At 41.1% G+C, this 20,442-nt stretch overlaps 1 protein-coding gene across 2 annotated transcripts in view; it reads right to left on the bottom strand.

Moving 5' to 3' along the window:
• LOC127853839 (acetyl-CoA carboxylase-like) overlaps window positions 1-20,442 on the bottom strand; it is a 113,062-nt gene that overhangs the window by 77,596 nt on the left and 15,024 nt on the right. For both annotated transcript variants that reach the window (XM_052388629.1, XM_052388630.1), the window contains 10 exons: window positions 18,732-18,858; window positions 15,174-15,312; window positions 13,293-13,484; window positions 12,687-12,860; window positions 11,095-11,237; window positions 9,252-9,461; window positions 8,627-8,800; window positions 2,074-2,235; window positions 1,434-1,597; window positions 90-265 (listed from right to left, as the gene is read on the bottom strand). In XM_052388629.1, coding sequence (XP_052244589.1) covers window positions 90-265; window positions 1,434-1,597; window positions 2,074-2,235; window positions 8,627-8,800; window positions 9,252-9,461; window positions 11,095-11,237; window positions 12,687-12,860; window positions 13,293-13,484; window positions 15,174-15,312; window positions 18,732-18,858 — 1,661 coding nt within the window. The remainder of the gene's footprint in view (window positions 1-89; window positions 266-1,433; window positions 1,598-2,073; window positions 2,236-8,626; window positions 8,801-9,251; window positions 9,462-11,094; window positions 11,238-12,686; window positions 12,861-13,292; window positions 13,485-15,173; window positions 15,313-18,731; window positions 18,859-20,442) is intronic.

The following is a 20,442-nucleotide window of genomic DNA, read 5'->3' as shown; positions in this document are numbered from 1 at the left end:
TACCCAGCATGGTGTTGGGTTTTGCTGCCTGCACTTTCTCACTCACCCATTATGGTGTTGGGTTTGGCTGCCTGCACTTTCTCACTCACCTAGCATGGTATTGGGTTTGGCTGCCTGCACTTTCTCAGCTATGAGTCTATCAAGCCAGACAGTGGTGATGCGATTGTTTTGGAACTCATCTGTCTCCATCAGCTTTATAAGATACTCCACTGTTGTGCGGAAATCACCTCGGATAGAAAGCTCCTTCAAGGCAATCACCATGTTCCTGCAATATGCAAAGTAGCCCTGTGATAAGACCATTCCAGGTTTAGCCACTTAGGTTTAAACCCTTTCACACTTAGATACGTATTTTCACGCAACTTAGATACGTATTTTCACGCATTTGTAGTCCCTTAAAATGTTAAATTTAAGTAAAGACCTTTTTTACTAGAATCAAGTGTTTAAAGCGTCATCTCCAAACCTTAGATACTGATGAGCAGCAAACAGCATAAAACCTGAACAGACTGCGTGTTACTCGCTGACTGTTATGGTTTTATGTTGTTTCAAACATAGACATTTTTACTTTGCTTCAGAGTGGGAAAGGGTTAAATAGTCACCTGTCATTGCTAAAACAGTCTGAGCAAGACAAATAAGACATTTGAATTGGTTTATCAGAAAACCAGGCTTAATGCATGCACGGGCTGATCAAGAACGACACTTTGGGCATAGACAGGATTTAATTTCAAAGATACTTCCTTAAAACGAAAAATTCCATTAGAGTGGAAAGGTCATCCGTGATCAGCCTGTGCGTGCATTAAGCTGGGCCGATTAAGAGTTCATTTACAGAATGCATACAGAGTGGGGATCAAACCCATGGCCTAGTGGATATGGTGGATATGGTGGATATGGTGGATATGGTGGATATGGTGGATAAGGTGGATATGGTGTCCGCCCAGCAACGGAAAGGTCACAAGTTTATCCCCACTTTGTGAGCTTTCTTTATATCTCCCCAAAAAACACCAGAAAGACACCAAGTAATGGTTAAATCAAGGAAACAGACTTGAGAGAGTTTCAATATGCTATCATCTTTAATACAGTCGAGCTAATATAAATAGGTTTCAAGTAAATCCAGGACTTTCTTCACCATAGCCACTTCACTAATCACTCAATCTCTAGTATCCAACTGTCCTCTCCCTAGGAGAAGCAGTTACCAAATTGACTCACTGCAATGACCAAACTGACTCAATATAGGCAATGACCAAACTGACTCAGTATAAGAAATGACCAAACTGACTCAGTATAAGCAATGACCAAACTGACTCAGTATAAGAAATGACCAAACTGACTCACTCAAAGCAATTACCAAACTGACTCACTCTAAGCAATTACCAAACTGACTCAGTATAAGCAATGACCAAACTGACTCACTCTAAGCAACGACCAAACTGACTCACTCTCTAGCGTCCTCCCGATCCTCTCCCCAGGAGAAGCAGTGACCAAACTGAGAGTCTGCAAACTCATGAAGACCACCAGACGCTGTCACACTGAAATAGCCCCACACGTTCTTGCTGCTCCGGAAGTTCAACTCCTGAACGGTACCTGAACTGGGCTTGAATCCCTGCAGAGGAAATGAGAAAATATATCTAGTTCAAAAGCCTTTGAAGTGACAACAGACATTACACTTGACAGTGGCAGAATTTATGAAAATATTGCCAAGAAAACTTTATCACATTCCTTTGTATTTGCTACCTTTATACTTAAATCTAAATCAATTTTATATGCTTCTGTCCAGTTGAAGTCTTTTCTGCTTAAACATTGATTTTTCAACAATACACTTACACTTTCAGCCATTTTAGAAGCATTGATAGAACAATTAATACAATTGGTTGAGAGACCCACCAACTGGAAGGGGCGCTACATGATTGGTTGGATCAGTGTCGCTTAAAAATAAACGAATCATCACATGTTTAATGCATTCCAAAAGCAGACAATCATCAAATCCCCACCCATCAATTTTTCTTCTAGAATGTGCATCCATCTTAAAAGTGACCCTTAAGATGTAAGATACACTGCTACTCAGAAAAATCCCCATACCTCATCAGGGTTCTCACTGGTGATACGGGCTGCAATCACGTGACCCTTCGGCTGGGGCTTCACTGCCGGGCGCTCAAAGTTGATGGGCTTGCTTCCGAAAGGGTTCTCTCCGTACAGACACCGGATGTCCTTCATGCAGTGGAGTGGGAGGCCCATTGCAATCTGCAAAAAAGAGGTGGCACATGATTTAAGGGTTTTACACAGGCTAATCCAGGACATTAGCCGCTTTTATGGAGAGTGCAGAGTCTTCCCTGTTTATCCTGTGGCGATGCACAGGCTTATTTTGGACAGCACTTTACGCACATCTATTACGCCCAGATTTTCTACAACCCAAAGTACTTAATTCAATGGAGAGGAAGGCACATAGCGATCTGCCCAACTGAGGTCAATATGATACAGAGGAGGCACATAGCGATCTGCCCAACAGAGGTCAATATGATAAAGAGGAGACACATAGCGATCTGCCCAACAGAGGTCAATATGATACATAGGAGGCACATAGCGATCTGTCCAACAGAGGTCAATATGATACATAGGAGGCACATAGCGATCTGTCAAACAGAGGTCAATATGATACAGAGGAGGCACATAGAGATCTGTCCAACAGAGGTCAATATGATACAGAGGAGACACATAGCGATCTGCCCAACAGAGGTCAATATGATACAGAGGAGGCACATAGCGATCTGCCCAACAGAGGTCAATATGATACATAGGAGGCACATAGCGATCTGTCCAACAAAGGTCAATATGATACAGAGGAGACACATAGCGATCTGCCCAACAGAGGTCAATATGATACATAGGAGGCACATAGCGATCTGTCCAACAGAGGTCAATATGATACAGAGGAGGCACATAGAGATCTGTCCAACAGAGGTCAATATGATACAGAGGAGACACATAGCCATCTGCCCAACAGAGGTCAATATGATACAGAGGAGACACATAGCGATCTGTCCAACAGAGGTCAATATGATAGAGAGGAGGCACATAGCGATCTGCCAAACAAAGGTCAATATGATACAGAGGAGACACATAGCGATCTGCCCAACAGAGGTCAATATGATACAGAGGAGACACATAGCGATCTGCCCAACAGAGGTCAATATGATACAGAGGAGGCACATAGCGATCTGTCCAACAGAGGTCAATATGATACAGAGGAGGCACATAGCGATCTGCCCAACAGAGGTCAATATGATACAGAGGAGGCACATAGCGATCTGCCCAACAGAGGTCAATATGATACAGAGGAGGCACATAGCGAACTGCCCATGAGAGGTCAATATGATACATAGGAGGCACATAGCAATCTGTCCAACAGAGGTAAATATGATACAGAGGAGGCACATAGAGATCTGTCCAACAGAGGTCAATATGATACAGAGGAGGCACATAGAGATCTGTCCAACAGAGGTCAATATGATACAGAGGAGACACATAGCGATCTGCCCAACAGAGGTCAATATGATACAGAGGAGACACTTAGCGATCTGCCCAACAAAGGTCAATATGATACAGAGGAGGCACATAGCAATCTGCCCAACAGAGGTCAATATGATACAGAGGAGACACATAGCGATCTGCCCAACAGAGGTCAATATGATACAGAGGAGACACATAGCGATCTGCCCAACAGAGGTCAATATGATACATAGGAGGCACATAGAGATCTGTCCAACAGAGGTCAATATGATACAGAGGAGGCACATAGCGATCTGCCCAACAGAGGTCAATATGATACATAGGAGGCACATAGCGATCTGTCCAACAGAGGTCAATATGATACAGAGGAGGCACATAGAGATCTGTCCAACAGAGGTCAATATGATACAGAGGAGGCACATAGAGATCTGTCCAACAGAGGTCAATATGATACAATGGAGGCACATAGAGATCTGTCCAACAGAGGTCAATATGATACAGAGGAGGCACATAGCGATCTGCCCAACAAAGGTCAATATGATACAGAGGAGAAACATAGCGATCTGCCCAAGAGAGGTCAATATGATACAGAGGAGGCACATAGCGATCTGCCCAACAAAGGTCAATATGATACAGAGGAGGCACATAGCGATCTGCCCAACAGAGGTCAATATGATACAGAGGAGGCACATAGCGAACTGCCCATGAGAGGTCAATATGATGCAGAGGAGACACATAGCGATCTGCCCAACAGAGGTCAATATGATACAGAGGAGGCACATAGCGATCTGCCCAACAGAGGTCAATATGATACAGAGGAGGCACATAGCGATCTGCCCAACAGAGGTCAATATGATACATAGGAGGCACATAGCGATCTGTCCAACAGAGGTCAATATGATACAGAGGAGGCACATAGCAATCTGCCCAACAAAGGTCAATATGATACAGAGGAGGCACAAAGCAATCTGTCCAACAGAGGTCAATATGATACAGAGGAGACGCATAGCAATCTGCCCAACAGAGGTCAATATGATACATAGGAGGCACATAGCGATCTGCCCAACAAAGGTCAATATGATACAGAGGAGGCACATAGCGATCTGCCCAACAGAGGTCAATATGATACAGAGGAGGCACATAGCGATCTGTCCAACAGAGGTCAATATGATACAGAGGAGGCACATAGCGATCTGCCCAACAGAGGTCAATATGATACAGAGGAGGCACATAGCGATCTGTCCAACAGAGGTCAATATGATACAGAGGAGGCACATAGCGATCTGCCCAACAAAGGTCAATATGATACAGAGGAGGCACATAGCGATCTGCCCAACAAAGGTCAATATGATACAGAGGAGGCACATAGAGATCTGCCCAACACAGGTCAATATAATACAGAGGAGACACATAGCGATCTGTCCAACAGAGGTCAATATGATACAGAGGAGGCACATAGCGATCTGCCCAACAGAGGTCAATATGATACAGAGGAGGCACATAGCGATCTGCCCAACAGAGATCAATATGATACAGAGGAGACACATAGCGATCTGTCCAACAGAGGTCAATATGATACAAAGGAGGCACATAGCGATCTGCCCAACAGAGGTCAATATGATACAGAGGAGGCACATAGCGATCTGCCTAACAGAGGTCAATATGATACAGAGGAGGCACATAGCGATCTGCCCAACAAAGGTCAATATGATACAGAGGAGACACATAGCGATCTGTCCAACAAAGGTCAATATGATACAGAGGAGACACATAGCGATCTGCCCAACAGAGGTCAATATGATACAGAGGAGGCACATAGCGATCTGTCCAACAAAGGTCAATATGATACAGAGGAGGCACATAGCGATCTGTCCAACAAAGGTCAATATGATACAGAGGAGACACATAGCGATCTGCCCAACAGAGGTCAATATGATACAGAGGAGACACATAGCAATCTGCCCAACAGAGGTCAATATGATACAGAGGAGGCACATAGCGATCTGCCCAACAAAGGTCAATATGATACAGAGGAGGCACATAGCGATCTGCCCAACAGAGGTCAATATGATACATAGGAGGCACATAGCGATCTGTCAAACAGAGGTCAATATGATACAGAGGAGGCACATAGAGATCTGCCCAACAGAGGTCAATATGATACAGAGGAGGAACATAGCGATCTGCCCAACAGAGGTCAATATGATACAGAGGAGGCACATAGCGATCTGCCCAACAGAGGTCAATATGATACATAGGAGGCACATAGCGATCTGTCCAACAGAGGTCAATATGATACAGAGGAGGCACATAGAGATCTGTCCAACAGAGGTCAATATGATACAGAGGAGGCACATAGCAATCTGCCCAACAGAGGTCAATATGATACAGAGGAGACACATAGCGATCTGCCCAACAGAGGTCAATATGATACAGAGGAGGCACATAGCGATCTGCCCAACAGAGGTCAATATGATACAGAGGAGGCACATAGCGATCTGTCCAACAAAGGTCAATATGATACAGAGGAGGCACATAGCGATCTGTCCAACAAAGGTCAATATGATACAGAGGAGACACATAGCGATCTGCCCAACAGAGGTCAATATGATACAGAGGAGACACATAGCAATCTGCCCAACAGAGGTCAATATGATACAGAGGAGGCACATAGCGATCTGCCCAACAAAGGTCAATATGATACAGAGGAGGCACATAGCGATCTGCCCAACAGAGGTCAATATGATACATAGGAGGCACATAGCGATCTGTCAAACAGAGGTCAATATGATACAGAGGAGGCACATAGAGATCTGCCCAACAGAGGTCAATATGATACAGAGGAGGAACATAGCGATCTGCCCAACAGAGGTCAATATGATACAGAGGAGGCACATAGCGATCTGCCCAACAGAGGTCAATATGATACATAGGAGGCACATAGCGATCTGTCCAACAGAGGTCAATATGATACAGAGGAGGCACATAGAGATCTGTCCAACAGAGGTCAATATGATACAGAGGAGGCACATAGCAATCTGCCCAACAGAGGTCAATATGATACAGAGGAGACACATAGCGATCTGCCCAACAGAGGTCAATATGATACAGAGGAGGCACATAGCGATCTGCCCAACAAAGGTCAATATGATACAGAGGAGGCACATAGCGATCTGCCCAACAAAGGTCAATATGATACAGAGGAGGAAATGTTCAGCAAATAAGCCTCCATCTGGGACAACTGGGTGTAATGCATGTGCGTAACTAGTAGTCCCAGAATAGTTTGAGCAGTCCACTGGGTGTAATGCATGTGCTTAACTAGTAGTCCCAGAACAGCTTGAGCAGTCCAACTGGGTGTAATGCATGTGCGTAACTAGTAGTCCCAGAACAGCTTGAGCAGTCCACTGGGTGTAATGCATGTGCTTAACTAGTAGTCCCAGAATAGCTTGAGCAGTCCAACTGGGTGTAATACATGTGCGTAACTAGTAGTCCCAGAATAGCTTGAGCAGTCCAACTGGGTGTAATGCATGTGCGTAACTAGTAGTCCCAGAATAGCTTGAGCAGTCCACTGGGTGTAATACATGTGCGTAACTAGTAGTCCCAGAATAGCTTGAGCAGTCCACTGGGTGTAATGCATGTGCTTAACTAGTAGTCCCAGAATAGCTTGAGCAGTCCAACTGGGTGTAATACATGTGCGTAACTAGTAGTCCCAGAATAGCTTGAGCAGTCCACTGGGTGTAATGCATGTGCGTAACTAGTAGTCCCAGAATAGCTTGAGCAGTCCAACTGGGTGTAATGCATGTGCGTAACTAGTAGTCCCAGAATAGCTTGAGCAGTCCACTGGGTGTAATGCATGTGCGTAACTAGTAGTCCCAGAATAGCTTGAGCAGTCCACTGGGTGTAATGCATGTGCTTAACTAGTAGTCCCAGAATAGCTTGAGCAGTCCAACTGGGTGTAATGCATGTGCTTAACTAGTAGTCCCAGAATAGCTTGAGCAGTCCAACTGGGTGTAATGCATGTGCGTAACTAGTAGTCCCAGAATAGCTTGAGCAGTCCAACTGGGTGTAATGCATGTGCGTAACTAGTAGTCCCAGAATAGCTTGAGCAGTCCACTGGGTGTAATACATGTGCGTAACTAGTAGTCCCAGAATAGCTTGAGCAGTCCACTGGGTGTAATGCATGTGCTTAACTAGTAGTCCCAGAATAGCTTGAGCAGTCCAACTGGGTGTAATACATGTGCGTAACTAGTAGTCCCAGAACAGCTTGAGCAGTCCACTGGGTGTAATGCATGTGCGTAACTAGTAGTCCCAGAATAGCTTAAGCAGTCCAACCGGGTGTAATGCATGTGCTTAACTAGTAGTCCCAGAATAGCTTGAGCAGTCCACTGGGTGTAATACATGTGCGTAACTAGTAGTCCCAGAATAGCTTAAGCAGTCCAACTTTATGAATTTTCTGTTTTATTTGAAGTATCTTTTAAAAGCAAATCCAGCAGAAAATGTTTACACAAATGTTTCTAAGAACGAGTCTCAAATATTCTTGCAGAGGTTTGAGCATTCTAATAAAGAAATTTAAAATAGAGAAAACAGTTTCATGATGAACCTTCACAATATAAGAGGGAAGTGAAATTTTCCCATTTAATCATTTATACAATTTAACAAGAGATGTGTTTGTCAGAAACACAATGCCCCCTACTGCCCCTCTTTGATCTTTTTTTTAATTTTGACCGTGAAGGATGACCTTGACCTTTCACCACTCAAAATGTGCAGCTCCATGAGATACACATGCATGCCAAATATCAAGTTGCTATCATCAATATTGCAAAAGTTATGATCAATGTTAAAGTTTTGAACACACACACATTGACACACACACATACAATGAAAGACAGGCCAAAAACAATACAACCCCAATCATTCACGATATTCACTATTTCCATTCTTAATATGGTGATATTCAAATTGATTTAATGTTGACATCAGGAGGAGGGAGGTACATCTCAGTACAGGAATATTTTACACTTGCATGGTGGGGAGGGGGTACATGCATGGAGTTGTAGAGCAGGAATGTTGACCATTACAATTTCAATGCAGGATTGTTCCACTTGCATGGTGGGCAGGTACATACCTGGAGTTGTAGGGCTGGTAGGTTCACATCTGCTACCATCTCAGTACAGGGATGTTCCACTTGCAGACGGGGGTTCAGCTCCAGGAAGTAGAACGTTCCGTCGTCTGCGTTGTACAGGTACTCTACTGTTCCTGCACTCACATACCCAACCATCTTGGCAAGCTTAACAGCTGCCTGAAACGCAACAGCAGAAACTGTAGAAAAAAAGGTAAAGGTTTTAGCTTGACAGTTCTCATTCTTTTGCATGTTGAATATTTGCAAAACACTTAAAAATTCAAGTTATAAATAAGCTGGATTTTGGGAACACTAAGCCCTATGCCAAGGCGGAATGTGTCATCCAAGATTAGCCTGTCCAAAACACTTCCCCCTTCTATGCAATGTTTCATATAAAGGAGGTCTCTTCTTAATAAAAATCCAGTGAAGCCGAAAAGTGTCCTCACTAATAAGCCTGTGCAAACTGCACAGGCTGATACGGGACAAAACTTTGTGCACATGCATTAAGCCCAGGTTTCCCAGGTGAATCTATAAGCAAGAAAGCTCGTGTTCTTTTGTTTCTTGAATATTAGCACACCTTAACAATTTAAGTCATGAATACTTTTCTCATCACTCAGTTTATGCGCCCTACCTCCTCCATTCTCCGGAAGGTCTCACTGGAGGCTATGGTGGTAGGGGCCTCCTCAATGATCTTCTGGTGCCGCCGTTGGATGGAGCAGTCACGACCGAACAGCGAGATGGCATTGCCGTACGCATCTGCCAACAGTTGGACCTCCAGGTGGCGTGCAGCCTGCGCCATCTTCATTATGAATATTGGCGAGCCTGGTACCTCCATCTGTACCTAGAGAGCAGCAAAGCAGGGAGGTAAAAAAGCTTGTTTTGAGAAATGCACAAAAAATCTTTTCAAGAATTTGGGTGATACATTCAGTATCTGATGTATAAATATCAAGCAGTTAAAACATGATCCATGCTTACATGTCAACCCTTTAACCCAGTCAAAAAAGTCGTGAATACACTGATCTGATATATATAAATGTAGTGCCGAAATGATCAACCTTCAATCCATTCAAAATAGTCAGGGACAATAGTGGTTCATATAGCATCTGAACACACACATTTGTAAAAGCAAAACACGACACACACAAAACCTATCAAAATACCAAGTGTAACCAATATTAAAAACAAGATGTGTTTGTGAAACACAATGTCCCCCTATATGATGTTTGAGCTTGAAGGATGACCTTGACCTTGCGAAGGATGACCTTGACCTTGTGAAGGATGACCTTGACCTTGACTTTTCACCACTCAAAATGTGCAGCTCCATGAGATACACATGCATGCCAAATATCAAGTTGCTATCTTCAATATTGCAGAAGTATTCATAAAATAAGTGATTTGGGCCACATATATTTGACCTCTGACCTTGAAGGATGACCTTTACCTTGACCTTTCACCACTCAAAATGTGCAGCTCCATGAGATACACATGCATGCCAAATATCAAGTTGCTATCTTCAATATTGCAAAAGTATTTATAAAATAAGCGATTTGGGCCACATATATTTGACCTCTGACCTTGAAGGATGACCTTGACCTTTCACCACTCAAAATGTGCAGCTCCATAAGATACACGTGCATGCCAAATATCAAGTTGCTATCTTCAATATTGCAAAAGTATTCATAAAATGAGCGATTTTGGCCACATATATTTGACCTCTGACCTTGAAGGATGACCTTGACCTTTCACCACACAAAATGTGCAGCTTCATGAGATACACATGCATGCCAAATATGAAGTTGCTATCTTCAATATAGCAAAAGTTATTGCAAAATGTTAAAGTTGGCGCAAACAAACCAACAGACCAACAGACAGGGCAAAAACAATATGTCCCCCACTACTATAGTGGGGGACATAAAAATTAGCAGTTCAATAAATTAATTGAAGATTTTAACATTCGAACCTTCATAAACTTATGGATGCTAACCTTATTTCCAAAATTACAAGCATGTTACAACAGAACTTTTCTCAAAGTATTGGAACCCTGTTCTGGGAAAACTTGGTTTAATGCATGTGCACAAAGTGTCATCCCAGATTAGCCTGTACAGTATGTGCACAGAGTGTCATCCCAGATTAGCCTGTACAGTATGTGCACAAAGTGTCATCCCAGATTAGCCTGTACAGTATGTGCACAAAGTGTCATCCCAGATTAGCCTGTACAGTATGTGCACAAAGTGTCATCCCAGATTAGCCCAAACAGTATGTACAGGCTTATCAGGAACAACACTTTCGTCTTTTATGGTATTTTACATTTAATGTTAGTCTCTTCTTTAAAAAAATCCAGTTTAGGCAGAAAGTGTTGTCCCTTATAAGCCTGTGCAAACTGCACAGGCTAATCTGGGACAAACTTTACGCACATTCATTAAGCCTAGTTTTCCCAGAACAACACCTATTGTATACTCAGTTACAGTGTATACCTGTCTGAAGAGGTTTTTGAAGTCGTTGGCGTTGTCAGCCTTGCGTATCCCCTTGCCTCCACCGCCCTCGCTGGCCTTGATCATCACTGGGAACCCGATATCCTGGGCCGCATGCAGGCCAGCGTCTGCGTCAGACACACACCCTGGAATCCAGAGATCATATAATAATTGGGAGCCAGATATCAGATACACAAACTGATATGGAGATAGTGTTCAGTAAGGGATATTTTTATCTATTTTTCCACCCCATCAAATGTACATATTTCCCCCTCCCCCCCCCCCCCCATTAAAAAAAATCCCCTTCGAAAAAAAACCACAACATTATTTGAATAATATATTACATTTTAATAAAACATTTAAAAACACTCAGCAAAAATGCTATAAAATGATCATTCCCTGCATTTATTTTCAATACAGATACACATTTAATGTGGCTAAATATTGATTAATTTAAATTTAAAAGTATTCATATAATCTATCCTATTAAAATATTGAACATGAAAAATTCCCAGGCCTGTTCCTCCAAGAGTGAGAATATATGCAATATTCAAAACAGATCAGACATATAGGATCTGGCACGTATTGTCATATCATACCATATATTATTAAACAAGTTCAGGAATTTTGTTAGTATTAGTAAGCGAGCCTTTGGCGAGCTTACTGACGAATTTCCTCGACGAGTTGACCAGTGTCATATCTTTTTTATCACATGCTTTTAAATTAGCAAATAAAAAAAATATTTACGCAAACATAATGATAAATCCTAAATGTTGTTTACATTTTGTGACGTCATTTGACGTTGCAAGGTCATTTCAGCAAAATAACAAAATGCGATTGGTCAATCGAAAGAAAATAAGCCAATAAAACGATTAAAAAGTATATTACACATGTGTCAGATAAAAATATATGTATTAGTAATATTACATCAATACATGGGAAACAGGGTATGGCATGTGATAAAATAATTTTCAAGCTGTTTTTGTTTGTGCCAAATTTGACCTTTGACTTCTAAGTGTGACCTTGACCTTCAGGAAGGTTGATGGGTGTTACAAGTGATATGGTGTCTTATAATGGTTTACATTTACAATTTATTTCAAAACCATCCAGATAATAGAAAGTTATGTTTAAGAAAAGTATTTTCAAGCTCTTTTATGCCCAAATTTGATGTTTGATCTCTGAAGTGTGACTTGACCTTTAATGTAGGGAGATAGAAATTACATATGTCACGCTGTCTTATTATTTCAAAATCTATCAATATATGGCAAAGTTATTGCTGTGACAGGATACTTTTTTCAGTTAGATAATGCAGATGCTAATTGCAGCCTTCTTTGAAGGGAGACATTAAAGGAAAAAATATTAAACAATTGCAGGTTAGAGTTATGAAACATTGTCAGTGATCTAACACAGTCATGTGAATGTTTCAAATGAATACCATTAATCGAAAGACTGGTATGCAGATGTTGCATGTTTACTTTTATTAGAAAATTACGCAGACACCAACGCCAACAGCATCAGCTACCCCAACATTTGAGTGAGAAGTATAGCCCAGACTAATCAGTAAGTAGTCCAGCTGTAAGCAGTGAACACCTTACCTTTCTTGTACACATCTGGGCTCACTGTGGCTGGCTTCCCGCGGGTGTCTGACTCCTGCCAGGGGATCTTGAGCCCAGAGCCACTCCAGGGGAGGGTGGGTACCCCCACGGTCTGGGCCAGGATGGAGGAGGCTATCTTGTCACCCAGAGCCCACATCGCATGCTCTGGGGGGCCTGCAGAACACAAATAGGGATATGACCTTTGCCCTGAGAAGACAAGGCTTAATGAATATGCCTAAATTGTCACCCAGCTCCCACATTGCATGCTCGGGGGAGGGGGGGGCCTGCACACAAGCAGAAACACCAAGGGATATAAATTTTCAATAGCCAACTAAAACAGTGAAATAAATTTTGTTGTTAAATTAGAAACAAAACAGAATACCAGACATGGTTATTACTTGCAATGCTGACTTTGTAAATTTTGAATTTGCCCATGAATAAGACTCATCAGAATCAAAGACGCAAGAAACTTTTGCCAGCAAAGAATTTATGACTTCTAGTTTGAAAATATGTTAAGTACTTTCTTTACAGGTATCTTAGCATTGAAAAGAAGGAAATTAGATGCAAAGAGAAGAAAACTCACCCAATGAATTATCAATTAGTTACCAATGAATGTGATGTCATTCTTGTGCAGCAGTTCAGGCAGTTTAGGGTTCTCGGAGGCGTGGCCCCACCCCGCCCATACAGCCTGGACCTGTGTGCGCTTGGCGATGTCAAGTATCAGCTCCACGTTGGCGTAGTTGTTGTTGTTGGTCCCTCCAGGTACCGGTACGTACTGGTCGGCCATACGGATGTACTCTGAGGAGGAGGTATGGGATCATGTTAGCGTACACTGTAACTGAGGATTACGAACACTTGGACGAAATAATGGACATTTTGATTATAAGTTGTTTAGAGTTCAAGGTCAAGGTCACTTTTATGCGCATGGAAAGGTCTTGTCCAGATACACATGCATACCAAATATGAAAGCAATATCTGAACGGACACAGACGTTATGAGCTTTTTTTTAATCGCCGTCGCAGATTTCGAAACCTGAACGCGGACCCCCAAGTTAACAAGAGCTTGTCACAGTAGTGCCAAATCCCTGCCGTAATGTGTTTGCTTGTATGACAACATTTGTTTTAGAGTGTAGAATATTATTTGTAAAAACAAATAAAGGGAGATAATTCATTATGCTCCGGACAAAAATTTACTTTAAAATCAAATAAAAGGGGAGATAATTAAAAAACTAAGGTAGATAGAGTTGTGGTTTTTGGTCACTGCACTTCTCCTATTTGCCATCTGTTTATATTTCAAGTTTCAAGTAAATCCCTTCAGTAGATTAAGAGTTATGATCCAGACAAAAATTTACTTTAAAATGATATAAAAGGGGAGATAATTCAAAAACTAAGGTAGATAGAGTTATGGTTCTTGGTCACTGTACTTCTCCTTGTTGCCATCTGTTTATATTCTAAGTTTAAAGTAAATCAATTGAATAGATTTGGAGTTATGCTCCGGACAAAGTTTCAGCCGGACGGACGGACAGACGGTTTGGACCAATTACTATATCCCCTCCGAAAAAAATTTCGGTGGGGATAAAAAAAGTCATGAGCATGGAAAGGTGTTGTCCAGATACACATGCATACCAAATATGAAAGAAATACCTGAAGGGACACAGTCTGTATGAGCCTTTTTCGAATAGTGTTCACAGATTTCGAAACCTGAACGCTGACCTCAAGTTCAAGGTCAAGGTCACAGGGTCAAAAATTGTTTGCGCATGGAAAGGTGTTGTCCAGATACAATTGCATCAAATATGAAAGCAAGATCTGAAGGGACACAGTAGTTATGAGCCTTTTATGAATCGTGGTCGCAGATTTTGAAACCTGAACGCTGACCTAACGTTCAAGGTCAAGGTCACAGGGATAAAAAATTGTATGCCCATGGAAAGGTGTTGTCCAGATACACATGCATACCAAATATGAAAGGAATATCTGAAGGGACACAGAAGTTATGAGCCTTTTCCGAATCGCGGTTGCAGATTTCTAAACCTGAACGCTGACCTCAAGTTCAAGGTCACAGGGGTAAAAAATTTGATGCGCATGGACAGGTGTTTTCCAGATACACATGCATACCAAATATGAATGAAATATCTGAAGGGACACAGCAGTTATGCGCCTTTTTCGAATCGCGGTCACAGATTTTGCAACCTGAACGCTGATCTCAAATTCAAGGTCAAGGTCACAGGGGTCACAAATTGTATGCACATGGAAAGGTGTTGTCCAGATACACATGCATACCAAATATTAAAGCAATATCTGAAGAGACAATGAAGTTATAAGCCTTTTTCGAAAAGTCTGACGCAGCAGACGCAGACACCACCGACGCAACTAACATCTATATGTCCCCTGACCATAGTCAGGCGACATACAAAAAAGTGTCGTCCCAGATAAGCCCGTGCAGTTTGCACATGTTAATTAGGGATGACCCTTAACACAAGATTGTGCATACCAGCATTGGCCTTGAGGTCCTCTGGGGTAACCATGACAACAAATCTGATTGCTCTCTCTGAGCGGAACATTTCATACGCCCAGCGTCGCACCGAGCGGATACACTTGACAGCAGCGATACCATTGTTGGCTATCAGCACCTGGATTAGACAAAGGATCTGCTGTAATCAGTTAATGATAAGAGTTTTCATGTTAGCCAACCATGAAGTTACTACTACAGATAAACATCTCAAAAATAACAAACTCGAACCATTTTACATCTGTCTAGTAATGAATTATTTTCTCTCTTAATTTTTTCCTAAACAAAAAGTTTTCACAAACCAAATAACCTGTTTGATCATTACTAAACCTATTCCCAAAACAAGAGCACCGCCTTGCCGGTGCAGACTGCTCATCTATTTTTCTTTTTAAAGGGGAAGGGACCTATCTCATTTTCAAGCACAAAGGAGGAAGGGGTGGAGTGGAGGGGCGTGTATAGTGTGGGGGTGTGGTCATTTATTACATTATCTTCCAAATATGCAAAAAAATGCTAAAAAAAGAAAAAAAATTGGAGGGGCGATTCTTGGGTGGGATGGTTGGACGGTATTTCAAAAATTAAATAAAAAAAAAAAAAAAATTGTGTTTTTTTAACCATTATTCAAAAAATTAAAATGGGTTTTTTAACCATGTTTAAAAAAAACTTTTTTTTTCGGGGGGGGGGGGGGGTCATTTATTTGATGATCTTTAAGAAAAAAATACTTTTGGAGGGGGCGGGGGATGGTTTGGGTGGAGTCTATTGTGGTTTGTCAGGTAAGAGTTGTTTTGTCGAAGTATCAATCAAATCTAATCATAAATAAAGAAGTTATGGCAATTTTAGCAAAATTTAATAATTTGACCTTGAGAGTCAAGATCATTCAAAGGTCAAGGTAAAATTCAACTTGCCAGGTACAGTACCCTCATGAAAGCATGAAAGTATTTGAAATTTGAAAGCAATAGCCTTGATACTTTAGAAGTAAAGTGGATCTAAACAAAAAATTTAACCATATATTCAAAGTTACTAAGTCAAAAAAGGGCCATAATTCTGTAAAAATGACAACCAGAGTTATGCAACTTGTCCTTTCCTGTCCCCTTATGATAGTTTGCGAGTGTTCCAAGTACGAAAGCAATGTCTGTGATACTTTAGGGGTAAAGTGGACCAAAACACAAAACTTAACCAAATTTCAATTTTCTAAGTATAAAGGGCCCATAATTCCATCAAAATGCCAGTCAGAGTTACATAACTTTGCCTGCACAGTCCCCTTAGTATAGTTAGTAAGTGTTGCAAGTATAAAAGCAATAGCTTTGATACTCTAGGAATAAAATGGACCTAAACACAAAACCAAATTTTCAATTTTGTAAGTATAAAAAGGGCACATAATTCTGTCAAAATGCCAGTCAGATTTACAAAACTTTGCCTACTCAGTCCCGTTATGATAGTTAGTAAGTGTTGCAAGTATGAAAGCAATAGCATTGATACTTTAGGAACAAGAGCACCGCATAAGGGGTGCCACGCTCGGCTGCGAAAGCTTGTGAGATTTTTTTATATTTTTTTTAGAGGTTACAGTGACTTGACCTTTGACCTAGTGACCCAACAAGAAATGTGTTTGTCAGAAACACAATGCCCCCTACTGCGCCACTTTGAAATAAAATTTCTATTTATCATTTGGCAGGTATAGAAATCATCTCCCTTAAAAGCTTATTACTGCCCTTGGATTTTGTCCAATCCAAGAGGGGGGGTGGGGTCTGTAGACAGTCAAAAATGACCAAGTCAGATATGACTGACAACCAAGGCCTGTGGTTTATCAAAGAGATATCATAGCCAGAGCTCATCATGTATCTATGGACATAGGTATGTAATGAACACTACTATTAACAACTAAGTACATGAAAGAAATGATAATTATATCATTTAAAAATAGACTTTGACAAATCAATCATTTGAGTTATAAATAATCAAAATAATAAATCTGTACAGTGACTGTGAAAAGAATTTCAATTCTTGGTAAGGAAATATATAATATGAGATTTATAATTATATAAACTACTTCCCTTGAAAATAATTCTCTAACAAATCTCTATTTTTTGTAGCAAATAATTCAAAGCCACTACCATGACTGTAGATTCACCACTCAAAATGTGCAGCTCCATGAGATACACATGCGCCAAATATATAAAGTGGCTATGTTCAATATTGAATAATTATCTCTCTTTAAAGCTTATTACTTCCCTTAAATATGTATTTTTTACGTAGACCTTGAAAGAAGACCTTGATGTTGACCTTTTACCACAATCTGTTTGTCAGAAGCACAATGCCGCCTACTGTGCTGCTTTGATTTATTTAACAAAAATATATACGTGCGCAGGTCAGATAACTATGTCCATTTAAAGCTTATTACTTCCCTTGACTTTGTTTTTTCAACCCTAGACCTTGAAGGATGATGTTCACCTTGAACTTTTACCACTCAAAATGTGCAACTCCATGAGATACACATGCATGCCAAATATCAAATTGCTATCTCCAATATTTAAAAAGTTATGGCCAATGTTAAGGTTTTAGCACGATGCCTACCACGGAAGGCGGACGGCGGACGACGAGCTGGCTATGACAATAGCTCGGGTTTTCTCAGAAAACAGCCAAGCTAATTAAATGGACCTAAACATAAAACTTAACCAAAATTTTCAATATTCTCAAGATAACAAGGGACAAAATTGTCACAAAACCAGGTTTTCATTGTGAAAAAAAAATCAGATAAAGGGAGAAAACTCAAACTGAACTTTTGAAATGAACAAACAAAATTAACCCCCTTTGTAAGTTTGTTTTTAAAAAAAATCTATTTTTAGTCGTGGCGACCTTGACATTGGAGATATTGACGTGATTCTTTCGTGCGACACACCGTCCCATGATGGTGAACAAATGTGCCAAATGATTTTAAAATCTGACAATGAACGACATAGTTATGGCCCGGACAAGCTTGTTCCGCCCGCCCGCCAGCCCGCCCGCCAGCAAGCCCGCCCGCATTCGCCAATCTAATAACCATTTTTTCCTTCGGAAAACTTGGTTAAAAACCTGGTTAAAAAGGGCACATAATTCTGTCAAAATGCATGCCAGAGTTATCTAACTTTGCCTGCCCAGTCCCCTCATGATAGTAAGTGTACCAAGTTTGAATGCAATAGCATTGATACTTAATGAGAAAAGTGGACCTAAACGCAAAACTTAACCGGACGCCAACGCCGACGCCAAGGTGATGACAATAGCTCATTTTTTTTTCAAAAAATAGATGAGCTAACCAGTAAAAAGTCTTAGTGCCCGATGCCATTGTGCGGTCTCCGTACCTTCTTGATGAACTAAATGTTGCGATTTCTTTTCTATTTTTAACATTGTCTTTTTAAAACCTTTCCATGGGAAATTATAGGCAGTCATTTGAGATAAATATATACTCTCTGAAATTGGGATGTGGACTGAATTTCAGCTCAAACTTTTGCCCAAAATAAAATAGTGAAGTATAATTATACACTTCCATCAATGCTGTGGTCACCCTACCTTCTTGATGACACGACTCTTGGCCCCACCATAGGTCTTGACAAGCTCCTCGGGCGTGGCCATGGTTTGCTCCTTGGGGTAGGGAAGCTTGCGGCCCCGCATGTCAAAGTGGCCCGACATAGAGTGCCTGCAAACAGTACACCCTGAAAACATCAGCCCCTACACCACACAGAAACACTCTTTGACGGCATTGTTATCCTTTATTAAGTTTTAAAGCTTTCATTTCCTACACTAAGATACGGATTAGCAGCATACAGCATAAAACCTGGCCCCATGTTCACAAAACATTTTTTGCAATAGAAAATCGATTTTGCTTGTCATTGACAATGGATTTCCATTGTAATTGATAGGCAACAAGAGCTGTCACCATAGGATGACTTATGCCCCCTATAAACGCTTGATAGAAGTTATGAGCTTTTTCGAAACCTAAACCCAGATTTCGAAACCTGAACGCAGATCCAAGTTCAAGGTCAAGGTCACAGGGGTCAAAATTTGTGTGCGTATGGAAAGGCCTTGTTCGTATACACATGCATAACAAATATGAAGGTTATATCGCAAGGGACATAGAAGTTATGAGCATTTTTCAAAACCTAAACGCAGAATTCGAAACCTAAACCCGAACCCTAAGTTCAAGGTCAAGGTCACAGGGGTCAAAATTGTGTGCATATGGAAAGGCCTTGTCCATATACACATGCATACCAAATATGAAGGTTATATCTCAAGGGACATAGAAGTTATGAGCATTTTTCGAAACCTTAACACAGATTTCGAAACCTAAATGCGGACCCTAAGTTCAAGGCAAAGGTCACAGGGGTTAAAAATTTGTGTGCATATGAAAAGGCCTTGTCCATATACACACGCATACCAAATATGAAGGTTATATCAAAAGGGACATAGAAGTTATGAGCACTTTCGAAATCTAAACGCAGATTTCGAAACCTAAACGCGGACCCTAAGTTCAAGGTTAAGGTCACAGGGGTTAACATTTGTGTGCTTATGGAAAGGCCTTGTCCATACACATGCATACCAAATATGAAGGTTATATCTCAAGGGACATAGAAGTTATGAGCATTTTTCAAAACCTAAACGCAAAGTGTGACGGAAAGACGGACGGACAGACAGACGGACGGACGGACAGACAGACAGTCCGATCACTATATGCCCCCTTTTCTTCGAGAGGGGGCATAAAAATGAAAAACGATGTCAGTTAAAATGGATTTTCGATTGCAAAATCGTTTTGTGAACACAGGGCCTGAATAGACTGCGACTTACTCGCAGGCTGTTCTGGTTTTATGCCCATTTTTAATTTGCTTCTGAGCAAGAAAGGGTTAATATGACTGAGTGATGTTCTAACATGTGCCCCCAGCCCACTTGTACACTACAGAAAAATGTATGTTATAAGAAGATTGCTCATCTATAGGTTATAAACAATTTCAAGATTTGTATCACTATAACAAATTCTCCATTGCTATGCACCATAACTATGGTAACTGCACATCTATTGAAACTTATTTATCCTTAACCCATTTATTCCTAGTGGACTCTCCCAAATTTCTTCTAAATTGAATTAAATTTATTTCCAAACTTATGGATGTCAAGTATATTTATTTCTATATTTAGAATATTTCTTACAGAAATTCGTTTAAGCAAACAGCGCAGACCTTGATGAGACGCTGCATAATCTGGGTCTACGCTGTTTGCCAAGGCCTTT

The sequence above is a fragment of the Dreissena polymorpha genome, chromosome 12, assembly GCF_020536995.1.
Source record: "Dreissena polymorpha isolate Duluth1 chromosome 12, UMN_Dpol_1.0, whole genome shotgun sequence".
Lineage (NCBI taxonomy): Eukaryota > Metazoa > Mollusca > Bivalvia > Myida > Dreissenidae > Dreissena > Dreissena polymorpha.
The sequence above is the reverse complement of the archived record's forward strand: the minus strand, read 5'-3'. Positions and strand labels throughout refer to the sequence as shown.